Here is a 27,385-nt window from a genome sequence, read left to right on the forward strand (position 1 = left end):
ACAAAGAAAAGATAAGATGGGGAGACCACCTTGAAGAGAACACCGAACGCAGCCTCAGCAACGAATTTTGTTTTTTCAGATTTCGGCGTTCTCAACATACGTCCTCCTAACCCCCACCCAGCCCCTGCCAGCTTCGCCTAATTCTGTCGAGGCGTACGTCTACTATACTTTCCGATTTTGTGACCCATTTTTAGAGCAGTAAGTCCATCTACAACTCTACAACTAGAGAGAATTATCTGATGAGTGAATAGCTGTGCTAACACCCCACCCCAACAGCAACCTACTCGAAGTTGAACGGGACGGCCATGGCGGCTGAGTCGAGTTGGTGAATCAAAGGTCAGATCATCAGGTTGTCAGGTATAAAGAGAAAACGCAATATTATCTGATGAGTGAATTACGGATGTCATTTTATTTCTAAGTTATTTTCTTCTCTCCATGTTTGGAAGAGAAGCGATTTAAAATTACTAATTAATTTCAAAATGACGGAATTTGAAATTATGAATTTAATATTTTTAGAATTGGTGAGCTTTCTTAATTTTGTCTAATAATTTAAAAGAATAATACTAGGAACTAAATTTTTAAACCAAATGATATATCACTAATAGAAAATAAATACGTTAATCAACATTTAAGTAATAATTTAATCATATTATTTATTTTACAAAATTTAATTTAGAAATTTTGTGTCATTAACATTACCCAATCTAAAAGTATAATAAAATTTAGGATAAAGTACAAAAAACTACCTCAACTATTGGTGTCACAAAACTTTCATATCTCATCTTTTAAAATTGACAATGTCATACCTCATCTTTAGAAATTGTGTCAATGTTATATCTTCCGTTAGTTTGGTCGTTTATTTCTCAGTTAAATGCTGACGTGGCTTGATCCGGACCAATTTTTAACTAAAAAACTAATAAAATATTATTAAAAACAAAAAAAATCATTTAATATTGTTTAAATATTAAAATAATAATAAAAAGTACATAAAAAAAAAAATATAACACTCTCCTTTTCGTCCCTCCCTCCTCTCTCTCTCTTCCCCATCTTCCTGCAACCCTAAAAGAAAAAGGAGGAAGAACAAGAGAAAAAAAAAAAAAAAAAAAAAAAAAGAAACCCCAAACCAAACCCAGTTCGTCACCCCTCCCCACACCACAAACCCAACCCCCTGCAACCCAGAAAGAAGGAGGAGGAAGAAGAAGGGGAAAAAAAAAAAAAAAAAAAAAACCCAACCCCAACCCAACCCGAAGGAGGAAGAAGAAGAAGGAAAAAAAAAAGAAAAAAAAAAGAGAAAATGAGAAACTCTCGTGCGCCCTCCCCCCAACAGCAACCTACTCGAAGTTGAACGGGACGGCCATGGCGGCGGAGTCGAGTTGGTGAATCAAAGGTCAGATCATCAGGTTGTCAGGTATAAAGAGAAAACGCAATATTATCTGATGAGTGAATTACAGATGTCATTTTATTTCTAAGTTATTTTCTTCTCTCCATGTTTGGAAGAGAAGCGATTTAAAATTACTAATTAATTTCAAAATGACAAAATTTGAAATTATGAGTTTAATATTTTTAGAATTGGTGAGCTTTCTTAATTTTGTCTAATAATTTAAAAGAATAATATTAGGACAACTAAAATTTTAAACCAAATGATATGTCACTAATAGAAAATAAATACGTCAATCAACGTTTAAGTAATAATTTAATCATATTATTTATTTTGTAAAATTTGATTTAGAAATTTGGTGTCATTAACATTACCCAATCTAAAAGTATAATAAAATTTAAATACAGAAGGTGGTAGTTGGTAAATGTGCTAGGGGCACTGATAAATAATTTTTTTAAATTTACTATTATATTATATCAAATTGTATAAAAAATAAGCATAATATATTTGATTTGTGACATGGGTATTTAGTAATTATAATGTTTTATATTCCTATTCGACTATGTTGAATTAGTAAATAGTTTTATGGATTCAGTACTATTTTTATTCTGATTCCAAAACATTTTAGTAAACAACTTTTATGGAAATCTGGATTTTGGTTCTCTTCAATCCAATTCTTCTTCAATTCAATTCCCTCTCGATCCAATTCCTCCAATTTTGATTACGAATACGTAAACGAGACATAAGTCTCTACCATCTTAAGAATAAACTCTAGTAGTTCCTTGTAAATAGATTATAAATATCTTTTTCAATGCTCCTAAATACTCAAAAAATAGTAATCATGCACTCCAAATTACAATCACTATATAAACATCTTTTCTTTAGTTATATTGGCCGCTACTCGTTGTAATTCTCAAAACTAGACATCTTAGTATTCTTTTAAGGATAAATTCAATATAAATCCAATTTTGTGAGTTCTTATTAGGAATAGTCCACTTTCTAAAAAATAGGTCCATTGATTATTATCTTTTTATTAAATCTATGATAAAACTGAAAATTTTAAGGAATTGTAAATTTAAATTCCTTCAACCGTAGCGCATTCAGTCTCTTTACTAAATAATATACGGATATCATCACTTTTTGGTCGATAATCTACGTATATCACAAGATAAATCACTTTTAGTTGCTTTGCTTATAATCTACCTCTTCATAATTAGTTGCATTCAACACTATCTTAAATAAATTCGGTTGAAACATTTTATAGTCTTATTATAATATAATATAGGTATGGTACAATTAGACTCAATTTGAAAAACAAATTAGATTTTTGGACAGAATCTAAACAAACTCTTTTTAATTAGCAGACAACTAGAAAGTCCACACTATCCTTTTTTAATTAACAGACAACTAGAAAGTCCAGTTGAAGTTTAGCTAAAATATAATTTAACTTCAAAATAGGAAGGATGAGAGAGATTTTTTAGTGTGACGAGAGCGCGACCCGGTGCATAGTGCACCAAGTGTCATAATACAACTAATTGGAAATTTGAAAAAAAAAAATTCTCCAACCAATTGTATTATGACACTTGGTATATCCGGTTGTGCTGCTGGTAAACTGAAAAATTTCTCGAAGAATGATTGGAGATGCTCGAAAGTGTTTAAAGAGTCCGTTCCCTGTCCTATTCCGAAAACTACAAACGAAGAAAATATTAGTTGGATTCTTTCTCTGCTGATCCTTTGTCTACCTTAACTGTTATCAGACATCAGAAGAACCAAGCCTAAACATCCTCTCATAATCATTGACATTCGTCCAACGCACAAAAACGTTCTCAAAGTCTGTATCAGTTGAAGCTAAGGAAGATCCAGGTTAGTCATCTAGTTATCAAATCCCTGCATAGTTTTTCTCCCTTTTTGGTGGTAGCTATTTTATTGTTTGAACTTTGAATCTTACGTTCGTTTTTCTCTGTTAATTTTTTTTTTTTTCAAAGGACAGGCATGGAAATTGTTAGTTTCGTACTACGAGTTGGTGAGTTGTTATGGACTCCAGTGAAGCGTCATCTGGTTTACTTGGTGCATTACAAGAGCCACATGCAGTCTCTTGAAGTTCTGGTCGAAAAGCTAGAGGCCATGCAGAATGATTACCAGCGAGAAGTGGATGCGGCACGAATGAATGGAGACGAAGTTAAGTCCGAGGTTCAAAAATGGCTCAAGGATGCTGACAATGCCATAATCCATGCGAAAAGACTGAATAATGAAGCCCGAGAAGACAAAACATGCCTCGGAGGCTGCTGTCCGACTTTGAAATGGCGTTACAGTTTAAGCAAGAGAGCAGTTAAGGAGGCAGAAGAAATGAACAAGCTTAAAGAAGAAAAAAGGTTTGAAACAGTTTTGCTTCAAGTTCTCCGACCCATTGAGTTTGAGTCCACCATGTCAGCAGGAGATTTCGAAGCATTTGAAGCAACAAGGCAAGCCATGGATGGGGTCATGAAGGCACTGAAAGACAATAACGTCACTGTCATTGCGGTCCATGGAATGGGAGGCATAGGCAAGACGACCTTGGTGAAACATGTTGGTTTGCAAGCGTGTAAAGACAAGCTCTTTGATCATGTGATTATGGCTGTCATTTCCCAAAACCCGAACCTGGTTAAGATTCAACAACAGCTTGCAGAAATGCTGGCCTTGAATTTGAATGAGCAGACAGAAATAGCCAGAGCAGCTAGATTGAAGGAGAGAATAATGAGAGGAAAAAAGATCCTTATAATTTTGGACGACATTTGGAAGACAATAGATTTGTCTCTCATAGGGATCCCCGATCACTACGAGCTCCAAAACTGCAATTCCAAAGTTCTACTCACCACAAGGATATGGAATATATGTCATACCATGAAGAGCCAAAAAAAGATTCATCTCGATATCCTGTCAAAAGAAGATTCTTGGGCCTTGTTTGTGAAAAAGGCGAACATGCCTTTTCAATCAACCAATTTTTATGACACAGCGAGGAAGGTAGCTAGAGAATGCGGTGGTCTCCCAATTGCTTTGATTGCAGTTGCAAGAGCACTCGGAGATAAGGACTTAGAAGAATGGAGAGAAGCAGCTCGACGACTGGAGATGTCCCAAACTACCAACCTTGATGACGAGGGGGATGTGTTCAGGTGTATAAAGTTGAGCTACGATTACTTGAAGGACAATGACGCCAAGTCATGCTTCTTACTTTGCTGCTTATTCCCGGAGGACTCTGACATCCAAATCGAAGACTTGCTGAAGTATGGTATTGGGAAAGGATTGTTTCGAGATGCCAACTCAATGCAAGATGCCAGAAGAACAGCACATTTGGTGGCCGAGTACCTTAAAGCTTGTAGCTTGGTTTTGAATGGTGAACAAGACGGATGTGTAAGAATGCATGATGTGATTCGGGACATGGCAATACTAATTGCATCATCTGGGGATGGCCAAGGATTTTTCGTAAAAGCTGGCTGCCACTTAAAGGATTGGCCAATGAATTCACTCGAAGACTACTCCGCAATCTCCCTGATGGGGAATGAGATTTGCAATCTTCCTGACGAATTGGTATGTCCAAAACTCCAGATTTTATTACTACAGTCAAATTTTCAAGTAGAGGAGATCCCAGAAGATTTTTTCCAAAGCCCAAATGCATTAAGGGTATTCGACATAAGTAGTACCGAAATTTCTTCATTACCCACATCATTTAATCTCTTAACCAAGCTCCAAACGCTGCATCTAGATCGTTGTCAGTCAATAATGGATGTATCAATTCTCGGAGAACTGAAAAAACTGGAGGTTCTTAGTTTGAGAGAATCTGGTATTGAGGAATTGCCGGAAGAAATTGGACATTTGACCAATTTAAGGATGTTGGATCTCACTATGAGTACCTACATTGCAACAATTCCATCCAATGTGATATCGCGGCTGTCCAAATTAGAAGAACTATACATGCAACAGAGTTTCGCTGACTGGGGCAAGAAAGTTGAAGGAGAAGATGACAAAACTAATGCTAGTTTTGATGAGCTAATTAGCTTGTGTTACTTAAACATTTTGAAGGTTGACATTTCTGATGCAGAATGCCTTCCGAAAAATGTAGGGTTCCTTCGAAATTGGGTAAATTTTGATATATGTATCAGCAGAGACCTATTTTATCGGTCCGTGAATGTGCAATTATCAAAGAATACTATTACTCCATATTCAAGAGCCTTGCTTCTGGACACAACAATCAACAAGCTGCCAGACTGGTTTAACAGCACAGTAACGGAGAGAGTGGAGAAAATAATCTACATGGAGGCTAGAAGTTTAACTGACATTCTTGTCGAGTACGGTCATGGGAAGTTACATGGACTCAAGTTTTTGCATCTCCAAGAGTGCCGTGAGATGGTAACTTTGATGAACACAGTAACTAGGGTTCCAAATAAGCCTGTGTTCGAGAGCTTGGAAGAGTTGCATGTCTTCTACTGGGACTGCTTGCAACAGTTATGTGTTGGTGAATTACTGCCGGGGTCGCTTGGAAATCTCAAGATCTTGGAGGTGGAGCAGTGTGAAGGTGTGGCGGATGCACTTGTTCCATCTAATCTGTTGCGGAGACTACAAAATCTTGAAGTACTTATTGTATGTGGAGCTGATATGGTTTATATATTCAGATCTCAAGGGCTTGAACAAGGAGAAACGGTCTTGACAAAACTGAGAGAGATGAAACTGGAGAATCTACCGGAACTGACAAACATATGGAACGATCCTGCTCAGCCTGCAATGTTTCATAATCTTAGAATTCTGACAATTTCCAAGTGCAAGAAACTGAAAAGTCTCTTCACATTCGACATAGTTCAATGTCTGCTGCAATTGGAAGAGCTTTGGGTGGACGAATGCCATAGCTTGGACAAACTTTTCGGCCTAAGCGAGGGATTAATAGTGCAGGATTCCGAGATCATTTTTCCACAACTGAAGAACTTAGCATTGCAAAGTCTTCCAACGCTGACAAGCATCTTCGCTGGAAGGGCTACACTTTTGTGCCCTTCATTGGAATACTTGCATGTGCTGGACTGCCCCCAGTTTTTAACCTCCACTTCTGACTTCCGCAGCCAGATGCAAGTCCAACTAAACAATGAGCAACATTTCCTCCTCCTAAGGAAAAGGTACACCTGTTTCATGCGTAAATTTCATTTGTCTTTTCATTTTCACTCTATTTTCTCTATTTCCTTCAAAGGAAATGGCTAAAATTACCACAAATCAAATACCAATTGATTAACTAATCAAAATTAATTACCTACTACATATCAATCAATGAGAATGCTAGTGGGAATCTCTTAAAAGTTGGACTCTCTCCTGTATTCTGATTTCTGCACAATGTTTTATAATGTTGGCATGAGAATTGACGATAGCAGAGAATCCATAGAAGGTGCACTATCGGTTTAATTATATAAAATTATATAACTACAGTTTACAAACCATCTCTTTTTGAACATCCTTTTTCTCGTCACTTTTCGTACATATACAAGTTTGGATTGTTTTGAATTTTAACACGTATTTATTTAATAATGAAAATTCTTAACTCACCTTGTGAAACTTTGATATTGTGAAAAAATATTGTATCAAGTTTCCTTATTTATAAAGATTCAAATAATTAAGTTAGCCCATCCGGTAAAAAATTTCTAGCTCTGCCATTATTTATCTTTTGCTTTGAATTTCTTTTAATACTTGAATTACACAAATAGTTATAAATTTATTTGGAGAGCAAAGACCAAAGCAAATTGCTAACTTATACTTGTCCATTATTTTGAATTGACCAAAAGGTTGTGGGAGCAGAGGTAATTAATTTTCCTGGAAGAAGTTGATGAGAAACACATTATTGCATAAGGTCGCGCATCTTTCACCATCCAGGTGGTGGCACCTTCTCTCCTTGTGAGAGATTTTCTCTCCTTCTAAGAGCTTTTTTCACTGGTGTGTGTGTCCTCCACTTCGTTCCTCCCGCAGCCGCCGATCCTAGCTATGGCCAAGGTTGGTGGCCGTCCTTCCCTTCTCCTTTCTCTTTTTTCTTTTTCTTTCCTTCTCCTTCTCCTTCATCTTCCATTTTCCGCTGCCCAGTGGCCTGTTTGCCACTCAGCCCCTTGTGCATCTGCTTTCTTTGACTTCAATATCTTTTCCAACTTTTCTCATTTCTTCCTTCCTTCCACTTTTCCCCTTTGTTTCCTTTCGTCTTCCTTCCACCTTTTCCCCTTATTTCTCTCGACCTTCCCCACCCCCCCACCCCCCCCCCCCCCCCAAAAAAAAGTTCCCCAATCCAGATTGGCTCCATCCTTCTTCGACTCCACAGGATCGCCTCCCACTTTTTTTCAACGCGATTTATCGCGCTTCTCCCGGAAGGTGAGTAGAGCGTTGGCTCAGGTGTTCACACCACCTCCTTCCTTTGGTTTGCCTTTGTTGGCACTGTTGCTAGTGGGTTTTTTCCCACTGACTTTCTTCGATTTGTGGCGGCTACTGTTGTGGTGCTCTGTGGAGGAGTTTGGGGCTCTGTTTTGGGTCCTGCTGTGGCTTAATTTTCATTTTGGGGCTCTGGTTATTTTGATTTCAGATGGTTGCAGGGGATGTTCGTTCGGCAAGCAGGTTGGCGGCAAAGGTAGGAAGCTGCTAGGGTTTGCTTTGATGTTTTTTTCTGTTTAGGGCTCAAAACTATTTTTTGGGCTGTTGGGTCAATATGGAGGTCCATCTTTTTGTTTGTGTGTTTATTGTATTTAGACATTTTCTTATGTAATTTGTTGACTCCATATGTATAAATATCTGGGAGACTTCCATATTTCCACGTACGAGTTATGATACAGTAGTGTCATGTTATTTGCACACTAATCTAATTTCCTAAAGTGCCAACCGCAAGGTTCTTGTGCAGAGGTAAAATATCCTAAATTATGGGATTAATTGTAAGAATTTAATCTCCTAAATCATTGCACGTTGGTGGATTCACAGTGGCCTTAGAAGCAAAAACTTCCAAGGCTCCCATTGTATGCATATATAACAAGGATTGATATCGCAAGTTAATTTGGACTCTTCATCTCCCAATTTTGTTTCTTTTTTTGTTTCGTCTTTTCCTTCTTCCATGAATGATATGTGCGGCATTCTCCTATTTGCGTATAGGCATGGTAATCTGATTAGTGTACTGTTTTCTGTGTGCGCCTCACTGTCAGCATATAGGAATTTGTATATGCATTTCCATGTCGCTTTTCTTGTTGGCAAACTCATATTTTTTTTTAGGAAATAGATAAAAGTGACTCATTTTCTTAAACTTAGGACAAAAATAGGAATTTTCGAATATACAAACGTCATGCACAACAATATGACAAAAATGATATTTTTCCTCGTATATAGATGGGTTATTTCCTCCCACCCAGAGGTCATTTGCAGAAAATCTCTCTTACACCCTCTCGGTTATCTCTCTTCTCTCACTTTCTCCCTCATGCACTCTCTCTGCCATTTTCACTGTGCACACACGGTGATGCCTACAAAGCAGAAAACTAATGATGCCTAAAAAGTAGCATCATACCAAAAAACCGATCTCCCAAGCACATCCTCCATGTCCATAGAGCAACCAATTTGATCACAAAAGAGCACCATACCAACCAAAAAACAAAAAAAACAAAGAAATTCCTTAAGAAGTGCTGAGCTAATTCTCAAATCTATAGGAAACTATTATTGAATGCAATCTGGAAAATAGTAAAAAGAGATAGAATAAATAAGTGTATATAAATTAGTGGTTTTTTTAACTTTGATCCTTCAAGATGATTGAAATTTAAAATAAATTTGGTGTTAGATTATATATTGATTATAATTCATTGATGTGTCCTTAATTCAAAATAATTAATGTGCATTTTATTTAATGTCTCCCATTAAATATTTAAATTTATTAACATATAATTTTTAATTTATTTTTTGACCAAAAAAGAGTTTTTTATTTTTTTAATTTTATTTAACATTCTTCAAACTTGAAAAACTCGTTAATGTACCTAAATATTAGTACCGAAATGTATTATATTGAACTAATGTATTTAAATGTTAGTACCGAAATATATGTACCGAAATATATGCACCGAAATGTATTATATTAAATTAACGTACCTAAATGTGTGTACCAAAATGTATGCACCGAAATGTATTATATTGAATTATTGTACCTAAATGTTTGTATCGAAATATATGTACCAAAATATGTGTACCTAAATGTATGCACTGAAATGTATTATAATGAATTTAATGTACCTAAATGAAGAAGACAAAGTACATCAAAATATATTGTATGGCAAAAAATAGTTTATCTAAATGTTTACAACAAAATATATTACGATAAATGAAATGAAAATTATAATTAAAATGAAATAAAATTAATATATTAAAAATTAGGAAGAAAATGAGAAATAATTAAAAAATCAAAATATAATTAATAAATGAGATTATTAATGTATCAAGGGACTAAAATTAGATTTTGATCTTACTCATGGTTATAATCTAAAAATCATCTTTACCAAGGATTAAAATGAAGTTTTCTATACCAAGGAACCCAATCAACTTATCATTTTTATTATTTCATATATACACAAACGGCTTCTGTGGTGGTGCTAGATATATCTAACCAAATTGATACTAGATAGTTCAAGTAAATATACAAATTGACAATACAATAACAATAAGCTCACAACCAATTTTAACAATGAAACTAAATCCTTTCTACCCTATTCAAACCTTTAGATCATGAATCATGATCCTTCTCTTTCATTTTTTTTAATTGTATCTCACACTCACTTTTTCATAATTTTGTTGCTGAAGGCCCTAATAATTTCTATGTTATCCTATATCTGTCTTAATATCAAATATTTGAAAAATTATCACACTACGTACCATTGAGCAGTTATAAATAAGTTGATGGACCAAAAAGAAGGTGTCTTATAATCAAACCATTTCGTAATTATGAAAAAGGACCAAAGCATCATAACTTTTAACTAAGTTAATGATCATTTCTAATGTCTCTAGTTAGATTGAGAATGGCAGAGCTTTTAACAGAGCCAATGAGCATTAATAGTTAGAAGGCTCATTGAAAAAGTGTATCAACCTGGTCACCACGGTTCATTTGTTGCGCATTGGGAAAAACGAGTTTCAGTTCTTGCGACAGTATCAACATGTGCCTCAGGAGCTGCAACCTGTGTGTCAGGAGATGCCTCACTTGGTAGATCATTACCCTGTCATTTGATGTGTCACTAAAATTGATTTCACAAATATTCAATATGATCCCAATGTTATTAAATCACTAACCTGATTTTTCATACAAAGATGCACCAATTCTGTCAGTGCTCTGACCCGATTAGTTAAATTGTGCACCTTTTCATCCATTTGGTGATTACGCAATTTCTGTTCTGAAAATATAATATTTCAAGCTTTGCAGGAGGAACACCACCTCCGACTCCTCTTGCACAACCATGGCGCTCAGCACCAGAAACTTTGGAAAGAACATCACCTCGAAAACCAGATGATGATCCATTTCCATATTGCTTAATTTTTTCGTAACGTTGCACATCAAAGTTAAGAACATCAAAGTTAAGACCTCATCAGTTTGCATATCAACAAACAAGAAGAAATAAATGGCTAAAAATTACTTACAATAGTCTCCGCAGCAAGCAAATTGGATGGTCCACCACCCTTCTTAGTATGTGCTGAAATCCAAACATCACCTCTAGAAACTAGAGAAGGGTCTACACTTTTTCTTTTCTACAAAATAGAAACATAAATGTAGTAAACACACAGTAGAACACAGAATAAATTAGTAAATTGTTCTTGTCCTGTAGAAAAGAAGGCACTAGAATCAAATGTAATTACCAAATCCTCCGCCAACCTAGCATATCCTTTGCGACTACATGTGTGCGGGAGTAGCTTAGACTTCATCTCTCTGAATGTTTCGCTTTTGTCCTATCAAAAGGAAACCAATGATTCATATCATGTATCGATTAGCTAGCATGTACCAAATCCATCTTCAAACTAAATTAACATGCAATCAAGATAGAATCACACACATGTTTAACTAACACCAAATTCTTGTGTAGACGGGCTTGGTGTTGAAATAGACTTTTAACTACTATCAATTTGATTTCTGTGACCCAATTTTGAACTCAAACGAAGATAACTAATCTTAGAAATAAAATAAAAGGAGAATGAGCTTACAATTTCATCTTAGAGTCATCTTTGCAAGGAAAGTCTTCCAATCTTGAATTAATTTGACATTATTTGGTATGACCCCTCTTTCTTTTAGTTAGATTCGACTCCTCTGTAAATAGGTCATCTGGTACTTCTTCGTCTTCTTCTTGTAAGATGTCAGGTGCAATTTCAACATAATATTCTTTAGATCAGCCTGAATGCCGCGATCTTTTCTTTCTTGGAAAAATCATCCTCAACTAATGAACCTGGAAAACAAATACTGATAGTACATATTTAGCAGAATTTTGTTATAGAAACCATTGTTATACTCATGATCATAAAGAATTAAAAACTGTCTATACTCATGATTATAAAGAACTGAAAATTGTACAGTCAACGATGCAACCCTTAAATTAGTGAGAGTCATGTGCATTTCATACATGAATCATATCCATGTAACGCACTCCACAAATTTGTGAAGGAAAAAGAATCTTGGGTAATTTGGACATGTAATCAAAATTATGTATAAATATGGAACTAAAATTATGCGTCAGTACGTGCTTACTTTTCAGTATTGTACATATGAGAGTAAACAATGAAAGTATAAAAGCGATAAACACCCCTTCAAAAGAAAATTATAAACGTCAACAGCACCCTGGTACTAGGGTTCTACAACTTTGTCTTGGCCATCTTATCAACAAAACATAATCCACATAAGAACGATTGACTACTGTAATTGGAACACACTAGATTCGCAGCCACCTTTCTTCTCAGTTATGTTCACTATATTATTGAAATCACCCATTAGGCACCACGGTTTTATCCTTTGGATCTAATTTAAGGATATCCTCCCACAATTCCAATTGTAACCGTTTTTTAGAAAAAGCATACACAAACGTAAAAAACTGATCTTAAGTAGAACAAGGACCGTTCACTAAACAAGGCAAATAACAAGCAGTCGAGGTGAAAGCATTAACTACAACCTTGGACGAGTTCCAAACTAAACATAGACCACCAGCCCTACCAGCAGGGCTACAACTAATCATCTTATCAAAAAACTTTCCATAAAAGTTTCCATGGACCTTCTCCACATCTATTTTAGTTTCCATTAAACAAAAAAGGTCCACCTTAAAACTAGCACACAAATAATTAAAATTACTCTTAAAATCAGGTCTTCCAAGACCCCTGCAATTCCACATCATGCACTTCATTAATCTATTTCTTTAGTCAGACTAATGTAGCTCGGTCTTGCTTCTGCATCTCCTCAGACTCCTTTACTTGGACTTAACACTTCGTTACTTAGCCTAAGGGAAGACGTCGCAGCTCCTGCTGCCTTAATGGATGCCACAACATCCCCCACAAGCCTATTTCCCTCCCCCACAATCCTACTTCCTACCTGAATCCCTACATCCTGGCGATTAAGCATACAATTACCAGCAATCATATTTAGACAAGCCAAGTTCCAACTCACATAATTCTCACAACAGTAAACCATTAACACCTTACTAGTAAAATCAATCCATAGTTGATTATTTATCAGCATATTATCCCAATAAAACCAAACAGTATTAAGCTTATTATGCCTAATTAAAGGGTAAGCAAACAAGGAACTATACTTTTTATCAAACCATAAACTATAACACCTAGTACTCACCTTTTGCATACAGTCAGCAACCTTCTCGGTCCTTCTCCAGTCCCGTACCAGCCCCGCTCTCGTAACCCACACCTAACAGGCTGAGGTGAGGATTTCATGAAAACCAACTTCGTCATCACCCCCAAAGATCTTCACTCCTTCAGCGCCCTGCATCTTTACTTGTTCCCCAGATAGCCCGCATAGCACATGAACCCTCACATAGGCTTCTATCTCATGTTCGTCAAATTTATTGAACATCAAATAAGCTACAAACCCCGTATATTTGCAAGGGATTGAGCAATTAAGCTCTAGAAACCCGAAACCACGGGTTTGTGAGGCACCATTTAATTGAATCACAGCCAACCCGAATTGTATTTGAAACAAATGCAAATGCCTCAATTCGACATCCCACTGTTGGTGTCTAAGATTTCTTTGGAGAAGGATCCTCGGACCTTCGCACAGCTTCTTAAGGGATTGGCACTTTGGATGTGTAGTCGGGCTCTTACTTGTGGATGTGCTACAAGAAGAGGACAAAGTTAGTTCTGAAATGTGCCTTTGTGGGGCCTTAGGTGTAGGCCTTGAGGCTCGCAATCAAAACTAACTAAGTGTTAGGCGTGCCACTGCTATCTCAATATAGTAGATGTAGAACAAGAGTATTTTTAGTCGATTACTTGCGCCCCAAGTTACTCAGACTTCTTGTTATCAAAGGATTGTCGTGGATGGGTTAAGTCCACATTAAGTTCTTTTTCTTGCCTTGTAAATGAGGACTTTTAGTTCATAGTCTTGTATGTTCGAATGAAGAGAGTCCAAATCCCCTTAAGCTATTTGCTTAGTTCTTGATTGATTTTAATGAAAACATATCCATTAAACTAACCAGATCCAAATGCAAATGGAACTCTCAGTAGGAAAACTGATGGAAATGACTTGAATACATGCTGAAGAATGCATTAAGTAATAGATCTACAAGTTTAGAAAACAAACAAAGAGCTTCGGGTAAGATTTCACCTTGTCTGTCAAAGTTGAACCTCTTACAATCATTTCTCTTTGAATTAACAGGGGTTTATATGTTAAAAAGGGATGAATGGTAAACAATTTTACACAAGGGAATCGATACTGCACCACCGAGGGAGATAGCAGAGCTTTAAACTGGACAAGAGATAGCTTGTCGCTAAAAAGGACTGAATCTGGGTTGATTTCAGCTTTTGAATGCAAATCTGGCTTGAGAACGGAGTTTGTATGTTTGTTTGTTTGATTGGTTGAGTGTCCTTGTTTCTAGGACCTCTTCCTCCTTTTATAGGCAAATGAGCCCGACTGCTGTGACTTTGTTCTTGCCCAAAAGCACTTTGAGGGTAGTGAGTCATCAGCTTTTTACTTGGAATGCCACTAGAAAGTGTTCTTTGGCTCGTAGTAGGTTAGTCCCCATCACTTGTCACTTCAATGGTAAGCACGTGGCTTATATCTTGGCTGAGAAGGCTTCACTTTGCCTGTGGGCTTGGTGCTGCTGGGCTTCGAGCAAGTCCTCTTTAATTTGGCATCCTTGGGCTTTCTTTCATTTAAGCCCAATGTTCAAATAATAACCCAAATACCCACAATAACCAAAAAAATCTACCCCATATTTTAATTTTCTCCAGTTACCTTCCTTGGCTCCTACATCGTTGCATGCCCAAAAACCTAGTTTTAAACTTTGCCTCTAGGCTCCACTCCCTAAGACCCACCATTGATAATTAGCTAGAGGAAAAATCCTAACTACAACCCAATTAGACACGAAGCTGCTATTTGGATTGTAAATTGCACGAATACTTTCAGCCCACCCATACTTATCGTTGAACAAAGCATTTACGCTAAAGCGATTAGCTAAATTGCAAAACTGAACTAAATAACTGCAATTATCTGTTCTCCAATTAACCTTCAACCCATTAAATAGCCTATCTACTTTCACAAAAATGCAAATTAGAGCAAGAACCAGGGACCAGAATCGAATTCGTACCAAGATACTCGGCCTTATGCGCTGTCAGCGCCTCCACCAGTCTTCAGATAACCCTAGCATCATTTTTCTGTTTCAAAATCCACTCTATATTTCTCTTTCAAGTTTACCAAGAAAATACAAACCCTTTTAAGATTTGAGGGGGAATTTTTTTTTTTAAAAAAAAAAAAAACCCAAAAAAAGAAGCGGCTAAATAAAAAATAGACGGCACGAGAATGAATTATTAAGCGGGCTTCTTTACAACAAAACTTCTGTGCTAAAAGCCATTATTTACTAAGTGTTATGTGTACCATAAGAGGTACGAACCCCAGTATATGGAAAGTCCACTTTATGACATAACGCAAAGCTTTAAAAGAAAAAGGAAATGCTTTGTATAAATTGTCAAATACAACACACAACGCTTAAGTCATATATAATTTTATTTACGACTTACACAAAAGTGACTCTGTGAATGACAGACTATACACAAGTATTATGACATGAGCTTTATAAATGTTGTGAATAATATCATTTATAACATATCAGTATTATACGCCCTATATTTCAAGTCGTAATAAACCCAAAATGTTGTAGTGGTATGAATGAACAGAAAAATATTGAAGCACAAGTATTTAAGGAGAGGAAAAGAGCTCAGCAAGGAGCTGTACAAGTCAAAGAGAGCGGCTGCAATATTGAGGGGAGTAAGCTAATCTACCTGACTTTGACACTAACTGCAAACTTTGCTTTGCTTTTATGTTCAAAAAAGGTTGAGAGTTAATTGTGTGTGGGGAGAGTTCGTCCACATTGGTGAGAGACGAGTCTATTTAAAGACTTATATAATTTTAGGCTACTTTTTATATTGTCAATTAATTTTATAGTTGAATTTTAATTTTATCATGGTATCAGAACATATTGCCTCTCTTGTGAAAGTCTAAAGGGTCACACGTGCTCACGCGTCACACTTATTGTCCATGTGTAGGCTTGAAAATCGGCAGATCTGTCTCTCGTGTGAAAGTCTAAAGGGTCACACGTGCTCACACGTCACACTTATTGTCCATGTGTAGGCTTGAAAATCAACCATACGTATTGTCAATTGATTTTATGGTGAAACCCTAATTTCATCACTTTTGTATATATTTTCAGGGTAAAGTTTAAGAAACAAGTTATCTAAAGCTGGTTGGGGAGGGCTAACTGTAGAAAGTGTGATAATTATGAAGGAATCAGTTTGACAGAGGGAAAGTTTAGAGAAAGATTGAATCTAAAAAAATGTATTCTCATTAACCTTCAATGAATGTACATGTGGAGTATAACAATATGCCCACTATACTTGCTGACTAAGCAATCTTAAGAAACAAGTTATCCAAAGTTAAGGTGCAACTATGTAAATAAAGGCACTTGTGATGCTTAAGCCATTTCTAGCCGAAGGCTGGCTAGATGGTTCGTTTTAGCCAAAGTTCTAAAAAACGTTAGGCGCTAGTCGGATGGTGGGCTAGCGCCTAGTGCCTAAGCAGCTAGGTGGGGTCTAGGCGGGCGCCTAGGCGGATTTAGGTAAATTTCTAGTATATTTTGTAAATAAGTGCATATTGACACTTATAAAAAATTATACTTGTATGAAATCCATGGATAAGATAATAAAAAAAATGATAAAATACAAAAAGAGTATCCAACAAGTCCAAAATTTAAAAACACATTACGCATATATGCCATATAACCATAGTAAGGAATATTGTAGGATAACACATATACAACAAATTCTCAATTTTAAACCACTTAAACTTAGATAGGATTTTTATTTTTAATTTAATTAAAAAAAAAATGCCTAGCTCTGCCTAGCCCCGCCTAGAGCCCATCTGATTTTTCCAACCAATTTGCAAGAAAACGCCTCGTCTTGCCATCGCCTAGCGCCTAGGCAGCTGCCTAGGCTCTTTTTTAGAACATTGGTTTTAGCCCTCTAGCTCTCTAAGAAATTAATATTTTAATGAACAGTACATGGCCATATTTGCCTCCATCTCCAACTGAGGGTCATATGGCTCGTTTTAGCCCTGTTATAAAAAACCGTCTTCAACTGAGGGCTATACGGCCAAACATAATTTATTATTTAAAAACTACAACTTAAATTTAAATACAACGTAATGTTGCTTCATGTTACTTAATTTAATTTAATGTTGTATAATGACTTAGGAAGTTACAGGAAAAAAATAGAATTTAAAAAATATATGAAACAAATTTTGTAAAATAGAAGTTATAGGAAAAAAATATAATTTAGAAAAAAATATAAAACAAATTTTGTAAAATAGAAGTTATAGGAAGTTATAGAAAAAAAATTCAAAAATAACAACTAGCTGACGTCAACTAGCCATTGCATTTGAAATTTGGCCTAGAATTCCTGTTGATTATATCCGACATGAATGCTAGAATTTCTGGCCCAGTTCGAGGCTAGCTGGCTGGATTAGGCCAGCCAGTTGGCACTTTGACCCTTTCAGATTCCGTGGGGCCCATGAGCCCTCTGGCCTAGCTCTCAATTGAAGATAGCTTTCAGACTAGTTTCGGCCCTTTGGACTCTTCGGTTAGAAATGGCCTTAGGATCCGTTTGGCAGAGAATTACAAATTGTTTTTGAAGCAGAGAAGTCTATGCATAAATTTCTACGGAGAGGGTCCATCTACAGCTCTTACGAATTACGAGTGAGTAGCTGTGCTAACACCCCACGCCAACAGCAACCTAGTCGAAGTTGAACTGGACGGACATGGTGGCGGAGTGGAGTTGGCGAATGAAAACTCAGATCATCAAGTTGTCAAGTATGGAGAGAAAATGCAGATGTACAACCCGTTGGAAATTATGTATTTAATTTACTTTATTAGAGATTGGCTTAATTTTTTTTTTTTTGACAAACTGATCATGATGTGGTATGTCAACGTGAGTTCGAGAGGTGTTAGAAAATAGAAAAGAGGAAAGTATTTTTGAGTGAAAAAGGATTCTCCCCGGATTCTCTTTGTGAGAATCTCGAAAATTCTCTAATCACATCTGTTTATTGTGCGGTTAGAAATTATTGTAAATTTTTTTTTTTAAATTGAATATAAACAATACCTAACGAAAACTAATCGTAAAATGTACGATAAAAAGATGTGATTGGAGGATCCTCATTCTTTTTGAATGAGTGAGTTAAGGATGTCATTTTATTTTCTTAACTCTCTGCATTCTAGAAGTGGAAATTTAAAATTACTAAGTAACTTCAAAATGATAGAATTTGAAACTATAGATTTTAATTTTTTTAGAATTTGTAAGCTTTCTTATTGGATTACTAGTCCTCGTAGTGATAGGGTAGTCAAAAGAAAGTCCAAAATTGAAAATTCCATCAACTTTCTGTTAATTATTAGCACGTGAACCACTCATATTAGGTTAAAAGTTGACGAAATTTTTAATTTTGGGCATAAATCCTAGGGGTGTGCTGTCCACACATCCCATTTTACTTCTCACACATCCTTTGTTAATTTATGTCTGTTGTTTTTTTCAATTCATCCGATCAGACGATCGAAAATTAGAAGGATGTGTGAGAAGTTAAAAAAGGTGTGTGGATATCACATCTTTAAATCCTAATAAACTTCACTACAGAGGCTTAAATCCTAATTTTTTTACCACATGCACTATCTTCCAATTACCCTATTACCATGAGAACTATTAATCTAATTAAGTCTAATCTAAAAATATAGAAAACTTTAACGAAAATGATTTGAACTAAGTTTAATTTAACCAAAAATCACTGTGTACTATTATTTAATCAAGAGTTTCATATTTAATCATAAGAACAAACTAATCTATATTAAGCTCCGCAAACATTGAACAGATGTGGCTGAATTAAAAGCCCAAAACGGAATAAATTATTTTCCAGCTTTTGCCCCTAAGGGAAAATCCCATTCTGTGAGGCAATTCTGTTAGAAATAAACTTTTTTTTATTTACAAGTATGCCACTCCCTCATAATCCACCAGACAAAGATTAATTTTGTTATTCAAATTTCCAGATGCAAGCCAAAAGTAAACCATTTTACAAATTTTTAGTTCCTTCTTTTTTCTTAAAAAATTTGAAAATTTCAGAAAGAATTCTGAAGATAAATCTACTGAAATTTTAACCAGATAAATGTTTGAACAAAGTAGATCAGATTCATGAGGAAACTCGGGATCAATTAAACATTTAAAGAAAGAAAATCAAGAATGTGCCGACTAAACTTCATAAAAATACAACGACAAATAGAAACGCAAGTTCAAATTCCAAAAACAAATCAAGAAACGCAAAAACTTGAGAAAATAATTGAAACACAGTAGAGAAAAATTAATTCCAAAGAAACCTGCGAACCTCTCGGAAGAGCGACTCATCACCGAGTGGAGAAGCCAATGCATCCGTCGCCGAGACGCAAAGCAGCCATTTTTGTTTTTTCAAATTAAAGCAGAGAAGAGGAGAGAGAAGAGTGCGGCCGAAAGCCTGAAACCCACACCCATTATTTTTCTTCTTCTTTCTCTCCTGGTCCTGACAGAAATCAGAAAATGAAAGCTGGCATTTTTGTAAGATGGGTAAACTACATTTTACCTCTTTAAATTTGAATGCAATGGTAACTTCACAGAACATGTTTAAAACATTTCAGTCACGTACATTTTTGTAAAATGGATAAATTACATTTCACCCTTTCAAATTTGGATGCAATTACAACCCCATACAACATGTTTAAAACATTCCAGTCACATACATTTACTTATAATTTAATTATAAATTTATACATTCATTAATCAAATCGTCAATTTAACTGTTAAGGGATGACGTGACAAATACAAAACCCACATGTTTTTAATTAAAAATCAATTAAAAAAACTAAACTAAAACAAAATCACTCAACTCATCTCTATCTCCCTCCCTCATTTCTCTCTCTAAAAAACTCCATCTTGCACAGCCCCAAACTCAGTGGCTGCTGCCATTGCTCATCGTCTTCTCCGACGATTTTCCCAACGTACCCAGACAACTTAGACGGTGGTGAAGTCGTTGTTCCCCGTCAACGTCAGACCACCAACATGACCTAATGTTTCTCGTGGAACAAACCTATGTCTCTGCTTGGTGATTTTCAAACCCCAAGCCCTCAAATCGAAGAGCCCCGTCAAGGACGAGGAAATCAAAACCTAAGTCTCTGCAGCAACGCTCACCCTTATCAACGCTAGAAACCGAAACTGCGGAGCTCCCAATTCAAAAGACCCCGAATGCGACGCAATCGCGCTGAAATCTAAGCCGTCAGGGATGAGGAAATCCTCGGCCACCGATGGCAGGTAGAGGTCGTCCAAGTCGTCGAAGGTGAGCTCGAACTTGCAATTTCAGTGGCATCGAACCCAAAGTCAAGATTGGACATAAATGCGTTGTCGGAGGGCACAACGACAGTGACCATGCTGTTGTCAGATGAGAAAAATTCAGGGTTGAGAGGAGGGATCGTGAGGGAACAACGATGAAGCATCACTTTCTAAATTGTCGCCGGAGTCCCATTTTAGGGTTTTAGAGAGGTTTTTTTGAGAATTTAGAGGGAGAGACTAAGACTGAGGAGGAGGAATCTCCTTTAATTGTCAAATACCAAAATCCCCTTCGATTTCGTTGCTGGCTGCGTCTTATGGTTCTGATTAATGCCAATTCGAGGTTAGAGTGAGAGAAGAAGGAAGAGAAAAAAATGGAGGAGGTCGACGGAAATAGGTGAGAGGGCGACAGTGGTGTTTTAGGGGTTGTTGACCCTAAAAATTACAAAACCTACGTGGCGCGCAGGCTGAGTAACTAATAAGCTAATTACGTCCTTCGGTTAAATGCGGGACGTGCCAACTCGTCGGCTGAGCTTAGCCGAGGAGTAAAATTTGTTAATGTTGCGTTGAGCGCGTTACTGACTTCTGTATCTTATGACTGCAGCCGAGGAAGGAATAGATCTCGACCTTTGGATTCTCGAGCCTGAAGACAAGGCTGCTAGGTCTGCGAAGTTCACAAATTGTCGACGCCCGATTCGGTCATAGTGATTATATTCATAAGGGTATAAACACGTCGAATCAATACCAGACTATATGAACACAAGTACTCAAAAGTGATGTATGTCTTAATGGTGAATGTGGTTCGGCCGTTATAATGCTAAAATCTGAAACTCACTCGTGAATATCCAATCATAAAATCACTCGGCGTCTAATACACCGAATGTCGTAACTCGTAACACCTTACTTTGCCGAAAAGGCTAATAAGATAATCTCTGCCAATAAGGATTCGAAAACCCTTCTCAACCGAGACTTGGATAGGTAACCAGTAGGCTTCGACGCAGTGCTGTTTATCCAAACTGAAGGTGCTCCTCGGTCAGCTGATTCTACAGCAACAATGCTGTTTATCCAAACTGAAGGTGTTCGCCGGTTGTCTTCACAGTGCTGTTTATCCAAACTGAAGATGTGTCGACGGGAAAAAGAAAATAAAAATCTCAAGATGTTTGAGAGGTTTTGCACAGAGCAATTGTGTGTTGAATTGAAGGTCCAGAATTGTTGCATGATGTCTTGTATTTATAGCACCAACTCCTTCTTGAGATCGAATTAAACTCATATATGGATTGGGAGTTCTTGTTTCGTTCCAACTTTGCTTCAAACAACCCTACTCCCACTAGGACTTTGAACTCACCCCTTTTTAGGGCTTTATTCATTGTTGGTCGAGAATCCTAATTGCACTAAGACTTCCTCGACCCTTTTGCTTATCTGAACTACTCCTTTTTGTGATAGGACTCGACCATCCCTGCTGAATGGCCCGGAATCACCAGACAACCCATAGTACTTTTGACATGGCTTTGGGCCGAGCACAAACAAACACTCGGCCTAACAATATTATTTTGGACCCAAATAGGGGTATTTCCTTTTTTTCTTCTTGGTAATCTGTTTCAGAGAGTTGATTCTTCGGTGTGTGTGTGTGTGTGTGTGTGTGTGTGTGTGTATTTACATATAATTTTTTTGGTTGATTCTTGTGTTCGAAAAAAAATCTGGGTATTTTGGGATGTGGGGGGTTAGGTTGCAGACTTGCAGGGAAGAAGGTTGAAGGTGAATAGTTGTAGTGGTGGACCCATTATGTTTCAAAACTTTTTAAATTTTTTAAATTATTTTCTTTTTTCTGTGGCATGTTAGTGACATTCACATCAGCAAAAATGTGAGCCGTATAAGTTTCACGTCATCATTTAATGGTGAAATTGACGGTTTGACTAATAAATGTATGAAAATGTAATCAAATTCAAATTTGTGCACGAGATTGAAATGTTTCAAAAATGATGTATGAAGTCGTAATTGCACCTAAATCTGATGGGGCACAATGCAATTTACCCATATAAAAAAAGACACCGTGTCCAGAAAAATGAAAGGAGAAAGCCGAGAGGAATAAATTGTACAGGAGATAGACTCTGAACTTTCTCTCTCTGAGTTTTTTTTTTTTTTTTTTGCTGACGTGCACACTAACAGCGACAAGGCACTTGCTTATAACTGATTAATTATACGTAATTAATTATGTTGCGTAATTATGTGAGATTTTGCTAGATTATCAAATATTTTTGTATACGTAATTATGTTGCACGTGTCCTCATTTTGTTATTTTTGTTGTTGGGTTTGATTGCTTATTATCCCCTTTCGTAAAGTTTGGCATGGCTACAATCGATTTGGATCCTCTCTCTTGAGCCTAAGGAGAGGATCCTACTGACTAAACAGTGTGCGTCGTTGAATTTTCATCCAATGATTATAATTAATATAATTTTAAAAAGACCTCTATGTTTATAGTCATTAGATAAAAATCCAACGACCTACACTACTTGGTGTTAGGAGAGGATCCAAATCCGACTATAATAACAAATTGAAATAGTGATTAATATACAATTTTTTTTTTTTTTGAGAACGTAAAATATTACAATGCAAATGTAACATTTTATTGGATACCTCCTATATTTGAAATAAAAAATAAAAAGTCTTGGATTAAAATTGACAACATAGTGGCTCATGAGATGGCGAATTTCAAATTATATAGGTTTTATCACTTGGATTACATAAGAAGAACCTCCTTGGTTGAGCAAAGCTTCCTTCTTGGAAATTGTGGGGACACTGTTAATTATGGCTCCACTGCCCACTTGGGTTGGGAACGAGGTATGTAATTATGACATCACAGTGTCATTGCTTTAACATTTTTACATAGTAATCGCATCATACGATTGGTTTGAAATATCTGCACCTTGGCGTTCTTGCATGTAAGCATTTTTGTGCTGGGAAATTGAGCTTTTGTGTGAAAATTTTGTTCCTGTTTGAAAATCGAGTGGAGAGAATTGACTTTCATGAATTTGGCACTACTCGTTATTGAATTTGGATGGTTAGGAATTGGGATGGGAAGTTGGTTTGGCATTTCTTGTACATGATGAGGCTAAAAAACGCACAAAATAACACACATTATTTTTGAAACTACTGTAAAATAACTCACACTAATTCTAGAATTATAGCAAAATAACTCGTACTATTTCTGAAACTAAACCAAATAAACCACACCATTTCTGAAAGGGAACAAAATAAACACTATTTATGAAATTACATCAAAATAGCGAACACTATTTCTAAAATCGAACTAAAATAACTCACACTATTTCTAAAAAGGAAACAAAATAAACATTATTTCTGAAACTATAGTAAATAACAAACACTATTTCTAAAACTAAACCAAAATAACCCATACTATTTCTGAAACTATAGCAAAACTGCGCATTATTTTTGAAACTGAACCAAAATAACTCATACTATTTCTGAAAATGAAAAAAATAAATACTATTTCTAAAACTACAACAAAAAAATCGAACAACATTTCTGAAACTAAACCAAAACAACCCACATTAAAATTACCCACTAGTTATGAAAACTAAACAAAAATAACATACACTATTCATGGAAGGGATCAAAATAAATACTACTTTGTGAGTTACATCAAAACAGGACGCTATTTCTGGAAGGGAACAAAATAAACCCTAAACTAAACCAAAATAACTTAAACTATTTCTAGAAATGAACAAAATAAATACTATTTCTGAAATTGTATCAAAATAACAAATATTATTTCTAAAACTGAACCAAAATAACTCTCACTATTTCTAGAACTACAGCAAAATTATGCACTATTTCTGAAAACTAAATTAAAATAACTTTGGGTTGACAAGTGGGTTTCAAGGTGTCGTTGTGCATGGGGTAAATAACTTTGGGATTAACATGTGGCTTTGCCAACAATGGTGGAAGCTGGTGGTGTTGATGTAATCCCTTAAAGCCTCACACCCCATGGTAAATATAACAACTATAAATTGAAGTTTTGCATGTTGGACTAGGAAAGAAGCCATCTCATTGTCAGAGACCACCTAGCAAATGAGATAGACTTCAATTGCAAGACTACACCTTGCTAATTGTACTAAACTATTGACTAGGAGTTGACAATGAAGAAAGTTAGATTGTAACATCCCACATCATCCATGGGAGTGGATCATGTAAGCCTTATATGTATATTCTTATCTCTACCTAGCATGAGGTCTTTTGGGAGCTCACTGTCTTCGGGTTCCATAAAAACTCCAAAGTTAAGCGAGTTCGCGCGAGAGCAATCCCATGATGGGTGACCCGCTGGAAATCTATAAGGCTTATTGCCTATTTTCCCTTGTTTGGCCAAAATCTATAAGGCTTATTGCCTATTTTGTGAGCAATCTTCAATTCTTACTTGTTTTGTGAAGATGCATTAGCTTTCTTTCCGGTTTTGGGAGCAATTTGGACCCTTTGCCAATTTTAAGGGATATTTCCCTTTTTTTGCCGAATTTAGGGGAAGTTTTGAGCTTCATCTGCTTGATTTGTGCCATAAGTTAGTGATGACTTGTCCATTTGTGATGAGTCATATGTCACGTGGAGCTTTGTGATGCATCATTTGTATGCAACAAAATTTACATGTCTACATCGTCTCTAGAATTTTTGGGATTATTTTAAGCTCCACATTACCCTTGCTTGCTAATATTAGCACCTTTTAGAACTTTGAATATAACTACAATTTTGTGAGCCAATTTTATAAGTAGTTCACTTTATTTGTTACGATTGAAAAAGGTTCGATGAGTCCCTCATCTTTATTTCGATACCAAATTTATCTCACAAGTATTTAATCTCTTGATTTCATGATTATTTTTCAATTTTTTTAAACATTTAAAGAATAAATATCCTAAATCATAGGATTAAATGTAAAAATGTAATCTCCTAAATTATTGCAACGTCGATGGATTCGCAGTGGCCTTAGAAGCAAAAAATTCCAAGGCTCCCATTGTCTGCATGTGTACAAGGATTGATATTTCAAGTCAATTGGGGCTATTCATCTCCTAATTGTTTTTCCTTTTTTGTCTTTTCCTTCTTGGTTCCTAATTATGTAGAAAAATATGTCTGAATGAATATTTCATTGTTATGGGAATACAATATATATACAATGACATTCCTTGTATGACAAGAAGACTTCCTACAAGTTAGGGATATACTTATAATTACAATTTAACTCTAACTGATTTTCTAATTGTCTAACACTCCCCCTCAAGTTGGAGAGTGTATGTCAAGAACTCCCAACTTGCGTAACATGCTCGAAAATTTCTCCTTCCCGAGAGGCTTTGTAAACATGTTTGCCATCTGTTGTGTTGTATCAACATGTCTAGTAGCTATTGTGCCATCAACAGTTTTATCACGTATAAAATGACAATCCATCTCAACGTGGCGAGTGCGTTCATGAAAAACAAGATTGGCGGCTATATGCAATGCCGCTTGATTGTCACAAAATAAAAGAGATGGACTAGTTAAATGAACGTTCAAATCCTCCAATAGAAAACATAACCAAATCACTTCACAACAAGCTCCACCCATAGCTCTGTACTTCGCTCCAGCAGAATAGATCAAAACCGTTTTCTGTCGTTTTGTTTGCCATGAAATCAAAGAATTTCCCAAGAACACACAATAACCTGTGGTCGAGTGTCGAGTAATAGCCAACCCAATCAAGATTACAAAAAACTATTAATTTGTAGATGGAGATGGGGGATGAAAAAGAGAAGGGAAATTTGGAGAGGCGGTGGGTGGATGGATGGTGGAGATTGTTTGGTGAGAGAGGGGGAGGGGAGATCAAATGCAGGTTGATGATGGATAGGGTTTATGACAAGAAGCATTGATTGCACATGTGATGCAAGATTCTTGTTGTGCACTACTGGTTGTGTATATGAATTATCAAATGGGCAAAAATATTATCCCCCAAACCCCAAGGCCCGACCGTTGGAGGAAGGCGTGGCCTCTTAGCTCGTCCACATCTGCCCAACCGGACTGAGAACCCACCCTTGGTTTTCGTAGCTTTTTTGAAATGGTCTGTCATCCAAGCTTCCCATGTTGCACTTAGTAGCACTTCTGCTATTCAATCATAGAATAGATTCCGATCAAGCGGAAAAAGCCCTATATTATTAGTAAGCTAGCGCGCCCCTTTCTTTCTCATTTGGTTGTCAGAACGGAATAATAAACCTTAACTCAGAGCAGATTTTAAAGAACAAACAACCCGTAATACTACATCCATATGTGGAAGCCATGGGTCATGCATGAAACGATTTAGAACATGTATAGGGTAGGTAATATCTGGTCGATTTATTGTGAGATAAATGATTCTTCCTACAAGAAGACGATATTTTTTCAGATCCTTTAGGAAAAGAAACAAGGCGTGCTCCCAAGAAACCATAATCTTTGAGAATCTCCAATGCATATTTACACTGAGAAATATAAATGCCACTTCTGTATTGAGAGACCTCAATTTGAAGTATTATTTTTAATATATGTAATGTTTATTATAATTTGTTATATTTTAATTGTCATGTTCTAACTGTATCCATGTCCTATTTTTTTAAATTTTCCTTGTAACAGTATGGCCATGTCACGTGTCGCCATATCCGTGTTCATGTCGGTGCAACTTAGGCTACCATGACTACGACGTTAAGCCCAGTTTCTATCTAATTAAATCTCGCAGTTCTTCCTCGCTGCTTCCTCCCCAACGTTGAGCTTCCTCCCAGCCATGACCACCATGTAGGTTCCGCAAGCTCGACCTCTCTGTCTTTGACACTCACTGTAGCTCCGCCCTAACCCACCTTCCTCCATTTTTTCTCCAACACACGAGAGATTTTTTAGTGTGACCGAAATACGAAGTGATAC

At 36.3% G+C, this 27,385-nt stretch overlaps 1 protein-coding gene and 1 long non-coding RNA gene across 2 annotated transcripts; one reads left to right on the forward strand and one right to left on the reverse strand.

Annotated features, from left to right (window-relative positions):
- Positions 1-985: 985 nt before the first annotated feature.
- LOC137742188 (disease resistance protein At4g27190-like) lies at positions 986-8,357 on the forward strand. The gene is made up of 4 exons (XM_068481977.1): positions 986-1,408; positions 3,136-3,241; positions 3,369-6,516; positions 7,953-8,357. The coding sequence occupies exons 3-4, from the start codon at positions 3,371-3,373 to the stop codon at positions 7,999-8,001; spliced, it is 3,195 nt and encodes a 1,064-aa protein (XP_068338078.1). The 5' UTR covers positions 986-1,408; positions 3,136-3,241; positions 3,369-3,370; the 3' UTR covers positions 8,002-8,357.
- A 2,669-nt stretch (positions 8,358-11,026) lies between these two features.
- Positions 11,027-19,655, reverse strand: LOC137741410 (uncharacterized). Its single transcript, XR_011069293.1, has 4 exons — positions 19,497-19,655; positions 11,579-11,817; positions 11,237-11,326; positions 11,027-11,128 (listed from the first exon to the last, which is right to left on the reverse strand). It is a non-coding gene; the product is annotated as an uncharacterized lncRNA (long non-coding RNA).
- Positions 19,656-27,385: the final 7,730 nt, after the last annotated feature.

This window comes from Pyrus communis, chromosome 8 (assembly GCF_963583255.1).
Source record: "Pyrus communis chromosome 8, drPyrComm1.1, whole genome shotgun sequence".
NCBI lineage: Eukaryota > Viridiplantae > Streptophyta > Magnoliopsida > Rosales > Rosaceae > Pyrus > Pyrus communis.